The following is a 10741-nucleotide window of genomic DNA, read 5'->3' as shown; positions in this document are numbered from 1 at the left end:
TAATGATTAGTTTTATATATTCTTGGTCAGCAAAACTGAACTCACAGTCCATTGAAATATGACTTCAAATCCTTTCTTTTCATAACTTTAGAAGCAGGGGAAAAAATCATTAAATGTTTTGCTTCTTTGTTCATTGGAATTATCTTCTTACAACAGCGTCCTAGCTTTTCCAGTTGATCTTTAGGTATTATCTAGAAACGCAAACTTCCCCCCTCACAGCCTTAGACTTCCTCCTAAGTCATTACCAGCAAATTCTGGGAGACAAAAATTCCAAGAATTTAAACTGGAGAATGAAAAGGGTGAAGGAAAGGCTTCACTGGTAAGCCTTGTCTCCTGTGTAAGCTGCTATCTGCAGTGTATCAAGGAAGCACAAAGAGGCAACATCTAAATTGTATTAGTCTAGTGTCTGGTTTTGTGCTGAAGTTTGCTCTTGTTAGGCCCCCCCGTTCCGTTGTTATCTCTCTTAATATGTCTGCAGTGTTTGAAGCGTCCTGCCAAGATACCACAGTCTCGTGTGGCGATTTTGTGCAGCTGAGTTATCTCTTCTGAATAGCTTTCTCTCTTGTGGGATTGTGTGGGGACACAAAGCTTGCACCTACTTTGATTTTTCTCTCACTGGAGCTCTTACTGCTATCTTAGTGTTTTGGTTAGGAGGGGAGGGTTGTTGTTTTTTGGGGATGAGGGCACTTCTCCATGTTTTTGCACTCTGGAAATTTCTTGCCCGAGCTCTTGCTAATGAATGTAGCCAGGGTGACAGGAGACTAGCCTTCGTTATGAGAGAAAGTGCTGATTGCCTAGGTGAATGGGGGAGAGAATCTGAACAACAGCTTTATTACTTGAGCACCGGGGGAGAGACACGGGGGAGCTAAGATGAGGTACCTGGGAACCTCTTGGTATCTCCTCACTGCAGTTGCTCTAGTGTGTCAGTCATTTTCTATAGTGGTGGCAGCCAAAACTGGGTGCAGTACTCCACATGTTGTCTCATGCATGCCTCGTAAAGGGGAATCATCTCTTACCTTGTTCGACCAGCTCCGGTCATCTTCATACAGCCCTGTGTCTTGCCAGCCTCTATCCCTGGTAGGCCTCGCTGCTGGCAGATACTCCCACCTGTCTGCCGGGCCTGTCTACCGTTGCCTGTCTACCAGGCCCCCAGGGTCTGGTCAGCAGAGCTGTCACCCAAGCAGTCAGCCCCCAGCCTGCACTGCCACAGTGGAGAGCCCATACCACACACAAGATTTTGCATTTGTCCCTTGCTCCCTTTCATGAGCTTCATGGCTACAAGGATGCTGTGGAAGACCATGTCAGAAGTGCTATTAAAAGATAGGCTAGGCTAGCTACGAGAAGCAACTGCTTCTAGCTATTACTGCTGAGGCTTGATGCTTCCCCTTTAGATCAGAGACTTGAGACATACCTGAGGCAAACCAGCATCACCACCATCCACAGGCATCTACACATCTACTGTCAGAAGAACCACCATCCCCTATTCGCAACCCATTTTTCTGTCCTATGCACCGTTCTTTCTGAGCTTGGGCCCAACTTTTCAGGGTGCTCGCACCTCCTTTTCTCCACCAAAATTCCATCCTGCAAAACCCGGCACAGTGCCCGGGGGGAAGGTGTGTCCCTGCAGTGCCTCTCTAACAGGACCTGGCGTAACAGTGGGACATCCTGTGTCCTAACAACAGCTCCCCTCTCCCCCACAGCATGTCTCAGTGGAGTCCCAGTCTGGAGGATGCCAGGAGCAGGTCACCTGGTGCCCTGACAGCCCCGGCTGCACCAAGCACACCCGCAGTACAGCTCTCACAGTAACAGCACTGCTCCAGATCTCTCTCTGATTATATCCAATGTGTTGGGTGACCGGACACATGAAATACTATGGCTGGGTATGTTCTGCCTGCCTGACATCAAACAGGAAATGAAGCCAGGAAACTGTTATTTACTGTTATTTTCACATATACCTGCACTTTTGGGCCTGGTGTGGTGTTCAAGCAATTCTCAGGAGAAGGCGACAAAAGAGATGCTGAGTGTGCCTGGGAACACAAAGGTCCCGCTTAGATCTGACCACAGCTGGGAATGTTGCAGGGCCTGTAGTGTGAAAGGCAGACCGTTTGGTGGCAGCAGCTGGACGGGATTCTTCTGCTCAAAAGGGGAGGGTGAAAAGGTGCGGCTAGGGAAACGCCTGTGTCCCTCCAAAACTGCTCTAAACACAAGGACTGCATGCCATGCCATGCAGGTGACTGTGTCTCTTCAGACTGTGAGACAAATTTATGTTCTCTGGCAGCTTACTAGGGCAGGAGCTCCCAGCCTCACTTCGCCTCGCCTCGCCTCGCCTCTCCTCTTCTCTCCTCTCCTCTCCTCTCCTTTCCTCTCCTCTCCTCTCCTCTCCGCTCCTCTCCTCTCATTTTTCTATTTGTACCTAGATTCAACAAGAGATTGCTCCCAACACAGAGTCATGCCAGTAAATTCATATAACCTTGAGGTGGCCATTTCTGCCTTACAGAGAAAGAAAAAGGTGTATGTAAGCTGTATGCAGGATGCTTGATGGAGTCAAGCATTATTCATGGGCAATATTGGGGTATTCCAGTTCTGACCTGAGTTAATCAAGGCTTGCTTCAATTGCTTCTCTGGTCTGAGAGAAAGGCTTAGAGAGTACAGGTAGTGTCCCAACAAAAAATGTTGACTGGCTCTCTGCACCGATTGGACTGAAAAGGCATGGAGAGGGGAGGAGAGGCTACAGGCAGACAAGAGGGAGCTGCCGGTGGAGGTGTGAGGGCTGATTTAGGTTGTGAGGTTACTTGTGCTGCGGGAATGGGCTTGGTGAGGAACATCAGGCAGGCATTGTGAGGTGCTCATGGCAAGGGTGACAGGCAGGCCAGAGGGTCAGAGAGGTTGTGGGGGGATCAGAGAGGGATGTAGACTGGAGGGAGAGCACTTGGGTGCTGATGAGGAGGTGCTCTATGTTCCTTCAGTTGAGCATGCGGAAGCTGGAGGATGGCATGTGAGGACAGGAAGGGCTCCCAGATGCTGGCCAAGAGAGAGGACATGTTTTGGGGAGGTAAGGAGCCTTGAGGGAATGGTGCTGCAGTTGTGACTGGGAGCTGTGAGAGCCCCTGTGGGCGGTCTCTCCCCTAAACCGAAGCACTAACCTGAAGCCATATCCTTCCACCTTGCCTCTCTCCTCCCTCCACTCACTGAGGCCAAATCCAAAGAGCTATGTTGAAGCTGCCCTCTCTGTCCCTTCCCCTAACCCTGAGCCTGTGCCTGAAGGTAATTGCTGGCCCTCATCCCTTGCCTAGAAGGGAGAAAGCAGGCTCGCTCGCTCCCACTAACCACAGAGCCCAAACCCTGCATGGATACCTGAAGCTGAAGCCCAAAGATGCTCCCTCTTGGCCCCTAACTCTCCAGCCACCTTTAAGCCTCACTGGAAGGGGTGTGGGATCTGGGAGGCAGAGGAAAGGTAGGGCTTGTGAGTTGTTGGACTGAAAGGGCATGGTGCTGAGAGGAGAGGCTAGAGGCATCCAGGAGGGAAGTGCAGGTAAAGGGGTGAGGGCTGGGCTGCACGTTGTGAGGTTACTTGTGCTGCAGGAATGTGCTTGGTGAGGAGCATCAGGCAGGCGTTTTGAGGTGCAGGGCAAAGTTCTGGGGCATCCCAGAAGGGTCGAGTGTTTTTGCAAGGGTGGAGCTAGAGACAGGTTGTAGGGACAGTGCTTCTTTGTAGACCGGGAGGTCTCTTCTGTTTTAGCACTTGACTGCCCAGTGGAAGTATGCAACCTGTGAGGGCATGAAGGCTCCATTTTCTCGGACAAATCTGTCCTCTCTAATAGCCTCTCCACAATAGAAAGCAATCTCCTGAATGCAGTGAGTTTACACTTGGCTCTTCTTCCAAAATTGGAGTCATTAAAGTTGTGATGGAATGGTATCCCCAAAGGGCTTGTTGCTTTGCTTGGGTTCTTCATGGACTCAGGTGGACGCGATCAGTGTCTCATTGCAGCTTGTTAGAGAACTAAGTTTAGATTCAGAGTTTGCTTATTTGGGCCCTGAGTCTTTAGAGGTGTTGAATGATCACAGAGTAACCTTCCTGAGGCAGTAACATATCTGTTGGGGCTAGTGATTGATGACCATCTGCCTGGAGAGGTAATAAGCTGCCAGGGGAGCTCAGAGCATTTCCAGGACCATAGTATAGTGGGAGTGGGCGGTGAGTGAAGCAAAATCAGGAAATGTATAGGTAAAGGAAGGCTCCGCAATCCCAGGAGAGGCAGTGGAGACCCAGCAGGCTCAGGGAAAAAGACACCGGAGAGTCATCCCTTGTACTCTCTTTGAAATGTCATAGGCTGGATCCAGCGCAGCCCCATAACATACCTCGTGCTCTCGGAAATGCTGCCTGGTCCCTTTGAGCACCTTCCACAGCTGCATAAAATGGGAGGTGGGGACTGCCAGTGGCATGCTAACTATCCTTTTGGGTCTGCTTTTTGCTCTAACAAGGACGGGCGCTGTGGAATCGCCCCGCAGCCGTGTGGCACCACATTGGCTGTTTGCAGAGCAGCAGTGCCTGCACAGAGCCTTGCAGGGAGTACAGGGCAGGGGGACCTGCAGCAGCCGGCCGGCGTGGGCACTCTCATCTGGGGAAAGACTTTCTGAGAAGCAGGGACGTGCCTGGAGGGCAGCAAGGGGGTGGTTCTCAGGAAAGGTGAGAAGTGTCATGGGTTCTTTATAAAAGCTGCTGAGGATATGTATACAACCAATGATTATGATCTGTGGACGTTGTGTGGTATCAAAGCTGAATATGATACAACCTGTCAGCTCTGAGAAATATCATAGTCATTGGAAAAACCCTTGGACTGGACTGTGAAGACCAGAGTTGCAGAAGAAAATTAAGTCCTGAACATTGCTCATGTTTTCAGAGGCTAAGCTGTCAGAGGGCCAGCTTACCCAAATAAATGGACAAATACTTGATTGGGCAAACTTTCTCACAATCGTGTCATCACCACCAGCTAACTTAGGCTTGTTGGATCTCCTTAACCTGGAAAAGGGACCTCTATATAAGGACACAAGTGTTTAATAAATAGCCACATGCCACATCATCTAATCAGTGTTGTTCATGAACGGATGAACAAGATTCTCCCTGTCCCTATCTACCATCCAGCAAAACCGCAGCCGAGGGAGTGGGCTTGATGTAATCAGTGGGGAAAGAAGACCCTATTCAGACTGACTCTAGTCTGGCACTGAGAAGACACGTGAAAGATCTGAATGGACCTCTCTGAAAGGACATTAGAGGAGAATAAGCTTACTCTGTAGAATAAGTGGGACACTGCTCTGGTGTTCTTTTCACTCGTTTGGCTAGGTAGGGTTGATCAGGTGCTGGGCATGGCTAGACAAACATAGTGACCTGTTCATACATGGCCAGTTAAACTCTTTTTCCCTCAAGCTTCTTTCTCTCCAGTCCACTCTGATCCCTTTCCCCACCTTTGGTCCTTCTCCTGAAGATCTCTTAAAGTCTCACACATTCCCAAAGCCTCCTTAAAGTTCTGCACAGTTCCCAAATGCTCTTGTCCTGCTTCCCACGATAAATCCTCTCTCCCTTTACGCAATAACCGCTTCAGTCCACAAGGCTTTCAAGGAGAGTCCTCAGGTGGACTCACCTTGGAAGAAACACTCCCTCCAAGGCCCCAGGGACAATGGGAAATTCGCTCTCCTTGGATGGCCTTAAGAATATCCAAGTCAGGGTGCTCCTTTGCACTGAGCAGGTAACTGGCATTTCTCTGCCATCACTGTTCTTCTGTTCTTTGTATTTACGGTGACTAACCTTCAAACACATGAACTAACAGTTTAGTCCAGTGTTTGGCCCATTCCTTCTGTAACTGTTAACAAGCCACATATAAACTAGATGCAGAGGACGCACTGTGCAGCTCCAGGCACAGTGTAATCTGCTTTTCCATAAAATGTATTCTTATGAAAAAGAGACGCTGGTGAAGGTTGAACAATAAGAAAACAGAAGTAAGTAGGAGAAGACAGGAGGCTGCTTCTTGGCAACCCTGCCCCACCCCTTGCAACTGACTTCCTAAGAAAAAAATGGATCTCACTTTGCTCCTGTTGCAGATGACAACATTAATCAATGCAGATACCTCACAGTAAAAATCAAACGAACAAAGAGCTACTCTGAGGCTAGTGGCTAGTAGAACTACATGTGGAGCTAGCTGCAGATTTTAGGTAGATACATATAGTAGTGTAAACGAGGAAAGAGAAAGCAGGAAGGTTGAAGTAAAGAAATCACACCACCCTCCTGCAGAGGGTACTCTTAGAACCACAGCGAAGATAATTTTGGGATTAAGGGAGAGATTCAATTTGAGATTAAGGCACCTACATTTGAGGTTCCAAATGTACATTCCTCCCTGTGAGACAAATGCCTAAACATCAGTTTCAACCACTGTGGATCTAGGCAATGGAGGTGGAATTCAGTTGCCTAAACACAAGTGTCGAGCACCATCTCAGATGCCCTAGGCTATCTGACAGCCATACAGGGCTGGTAGATCTGGCACAGGATCTAAATCATTTTGGAACAGCAGAGAGATACCAGCTGAGATACCCAGAGTATTTCAAGGGACGTAACATACATCTATGTACATGGCCAAATGAATCCCACAGAAACAACTAAATCCCTCCTTATCTGTTGGCTTTAGGATAAGATGAACCATACCCTGGCTTCTCTTGACAGCTCTGACTGGAAGTGGGATTCGGCTGCCTTAAAAAAGAAAGAAAGAAAAATAAAGAATCAAGTGACATTTGAGAGTAAATCACTGTAATAAAGGTGTTTTTTTGGAAGTATCACCCTCTGGAGCCTCTTTTCCAGTTGGATGAATAGGAATGGCAGTTCCACCAACATAGATTCATCTTTATGCACTGATATTGCCCAAGATAGGAGACATAAGACCATATCCAGTATGTAGGGTTTTTCTGAAGGGGCCCAGGCTGTTGGCAGTGAAAAGCAGATTTCTGCACAACACATTCTTGAGCCAAAAGTGCCTCTGATTGCATTTCCCATTGCCTGCTACCCCACACATGCTGCAAGGCAGAACATTTTTTGCACTAGTAGCTGTCTGGAGAAAAGTCTTCTCTTTAGGGCACATTTCACCTGCACATTCCTCAGGGTGTAGATCAAAGGATTGAGGACCGATGTGACAACATTATACATGAGGGTGGCTATCATGTCCTGCCTTGGTGAACTTCCCAAGGAAGGTGGCACATAATTAAAAATAACAGGGACATAGAATAAGACCACTACTGTGAGATGGGAGACGCAAGTGGAGAAGGATTTCCTCCTTCCCTCCTTGGATTGGACTTTCATCCAGAGGAAGGAAAATATGTACAGGTAAGAGGAGAGTGTGAAGACAAAGGAGCCTATCACAATACTCCCAGTGATGATGTTGAGAAGGCTCAGGTTAATCTGGTTGCTATCGCAGGCCAGCCTCACCACAGGCTTGATGTCACAGAAGAAGTGGTGGATGTGGTTGGGGCCACAGAAATGCAGCTGGGAGGTCATGACTGTGTGCATCAGAGCATGAAGGAAGGCAGCAGTCCAAGTAGCTGCAGCCAGCAGCAGGCAGGCCCGTGGACTCATGATCAGGGTGTAGCGCAGGGGGTTGCAGATGGCCACACAGCGGTCATAGGCCATGACAGCCAGAAGCAAAGCTTCACTACTTCCCAGGAAGTGGAAGAAGTGGAGCTGGCTTAGGCAGCCAGTGTAAGAAATGCTCTGGTGCCCTGAGAGGAAGCCAGCCAGCATCTTGGGTATGGTTACTGTGGAGTAGAAAATATCCTGGCAGGAGAGATTACAGAGGAAAAAGTACATGGGGGTATGGAGCCGGGGTTCACATACCACTACAGTCATGATTGCTGTATTCCCCAGCAGGCTGGACAGGTACAGCAGTAAAAATAGCATGAACAGGAATTGTTGTAGCCCTTGAAGATTGCTCAGGCCAAGGAGGATGAACTTCCTCACCTCTGTCTGGTTATCCATCCCTGCAGGGAAAGAGAAAATAACTTGGCAGTAACTTGCTATCTTCTGTCCTGAGCTGTTATTTCCTTTTCCCAGAGTCCTCTTCCGTAAGGTGTATCATCAGCTGATGCTGCCTCAGGAATGGAAGAGATCAGCTACTGAGTCTGGAAAAGTGACTCGAAAGAATTCCTTGATTTTCCACCCCAGCTGTTTCAACAAATAATAGAAAATGTGGTAACCTAGATGGCCAATACCACTGTTGAAACTGCCACCTGTGTGCCAGCTCACTGAAAGGAACGGCGTATTTGAGAATAATGAGGAAAGAAAATTATGAGGGAGGGAGGGAAGGAGGGAGGGAGGAAAAAAGGGAAGTGAGGAACGAAGGGAGGAAGGAAGGATGAAGGAAGGAAGGACGGCTGGCTGGTTACCTAATTTTTAAGCAACGATCATTCTGAAATCCTATGTTTTCTTCTTTTTTTTCTAATTCAGAAAAGGTTTTCTAATCATTTTCTTCATTCCAAATCCTAGCTGAATATACTGAATCTTTCCCAAAGCTGAAGTATTATTGTAGTTTAGTAGATCATATAACATACCACTCTCAAAGAAAATTAATGCAGACTGTTCAGTGGTGTCAGGAAACCTTTATATAGTACTCCCTTTCACTGAAACAATCACATTTCTTTCCAGTAAAGGAAATTTTCTCTCTCTCTGGTAACTTCTCTTGGGATCAAGCCTCTGAGCCTTATGGGACTTCATTTCAGAAAACATGAAGGCATAGCATTTCAGGGACGCAGAAAGCTCATGACGCTCATGGGGTCAGCTCATGGGGAGTTGAACTGATTGCTGATTATTTGTACGGCAAGCTCTCACAAGCAGGAGAACGTTGTAGAATCAAAAGCCATTTATTGAAATACGCAAGGTTATAGCATATAATTCTCAGGGAGACCAATGGGGAATTTGCCAAGAAGGGTTTTATATGTTTTTGTAGTTTCCAAGCATAATACATTGAATATGTATCATAGCTTCATTTGATCTGCTGCAACTAAACAGCTGAACTTTGCCTCTGACTTAACATCTTTTGCTCCCTTTATACTCCACAAAAATCTTAAAACTCTCACTTTTCTTTTAACTTCTGAAGATGGAGATTGAACAAACTATGATAATTTTCAAGGGCTTCAAATATCTGTCTCACTGTCCTCTGTGCAAGCTATCTTTGCTGTGAGCAATGGCACCTGAAATCCACACCAAAGTGCCCATCTGCCTGATTGAGAACATGCAGAGGTGGGGGTTGGTTGTGCAGCAGAAGATACTGCATGCAGATGCCGTCATAGTTCATGCAGCCTGTGGTGGTGGCCATCACAGGGCTGTACTGAACTGGCAGGTCCCACCTCATGACCAGGCAGGGTTGTGAGAGGATGGGAGAGGTGGTGAGCTGCCCAGGTACCAGCCCCTGGCAGCCAAGATGCCTTGGTTTTCCTGCTCTCTATCTAACACTACTGAGCCCCTTGTGTCCTCTCCACAGGTTTCTCTCTGGTCTTCGCCATGCAGTCCTACACCAAAGCTATCTGGATGTGCTGTGCTCCTCACCCATGCTGGCCTGGACACACTGTGGTGCTGCCAGACACTGAAGGGCTGGGTGACATGGGGAAAGTGTGGAAGAAGCAGAGACTTCCTTTTGTGTTGACAGAACACTGTGGAAGCTCTCAAGGACCCAGCCATGTGGCAGGACTCAAGGTGTTCTCATTGCCTGTGCCGGTATGCCAGGAAGGATGTGGCAGGACATCCTGCACCTGTGGGGCAGGAGGCCAGTGTAGAACTACATGGATAAAGTCTTCTGGTGCATGAAGTCCTACCTGGCATTTTTCACCTTTGCCTTTGACTGTCAGAGCCCTCATTCTGCCTGGGATCCTGGCTGTCTGCAGGGTACTGGAGGAAGTCTGTGGCTGGGGCCATGCTGGTTGGTGAGACATCATGTCTTCACAGCCACGCTCCCTCTCATTCTGGATCTGTGATTACTCAGCAGCCGTTAGGCTGGTGGGCCTTTTGAAATCTAGTGCCTTGCAGGCTTGCAGTGCCTTTTGAACTGGAGCTGTCTCTGTGGTGCTGACAGCCAGAGGAGCTAGGAGAAGGCTCCTGAGGTTGACAAGTTGCCAGATTCCTCAGCACTTTCTAGTAATCAGAAGCCTGTGGGACTCTGAGAGTTAAGGGTTGAGGACAAGGTGGCTATAGGAAGACGTGGTGATGTTATGTGTGTGAATCTCTCCAAAAAGCTGTCCCTGCCATGGCCCATGGTTGGACATTTAAGGCCTGGGAATTTAGAGCTTTGCCCACTCTTAGGGGTCTTGCACAGAGTTTCTTGGTATGAGCCAAGGTTGTTCCAGAGCAACGCATGGATCTCTGAGCTAGCCATAGTGCTGTCCAGTGCTCTGGTCTATAACAGCAAGGGCACCATCAACCAGCAGGCCATGGGCCAGCTGCAGTATCCTCAGCAGGGCAGCAGCACCAGAGAGACCTCCTCTCTCTAAGCGTTAGCTTAGGGGTTTGCACATCCCAGGTCCTCAAATGGCTGCTTTCTTTGGGGAGATCAGAGCCTCCTGGTGGGGCACAGTGACACAGGACCTCAGGGATCCTGTGCCCTACACCTCAGGGCTGAGGGTTTCAGCCCTACTTCTGCTGGTGACTCCAGGCTGTTCTCTGTCCCTGCAGAATCTCCACTTCTCCTTATTAAGTGCTGATGGGTGGAAAGGGTAG

General features: G+C 48.4%; 1 protein-coding gene across 1 annotated transcript; it reads right to left on the bottom strand.

The window, feature by feature from the left end:
- Positions 1-7042: 7042 nt before the first annotated feature.
- Positions 7043-8011, bottom strand: LOC134154822 (olfactory receptor 12D2-like). The gene has a single exon (XM_062601471.1). The coding sequence runs from the start codon at positions 8009-8011 to the stop codon at positions 7043-7045; it is 969 nt and encodes a 322-aa protein (XP_062457455.1).
- Positions 8012-10741: the final 2730 nt, after the last annotated feature.

The sequence above is a fragment of the Rhea pennata genome, unplaced genomic scaffold (genome assembly GCF_028389875.1).
Source record: "Rhea pennata isolate bPtePen1 unplaced genomic scaffold, bPtePen1.pri scaffold_46, whole genome shotgun sequence".
Lineage (NCBI taxonomy): Eukaryota > Metazoa > Chordata > Aves > Rheiformes > Rheidae > Rhea > Rhea pennata.
This window is presented reverse-complemented; position numbering and strand designations above follow the sequence as displayed.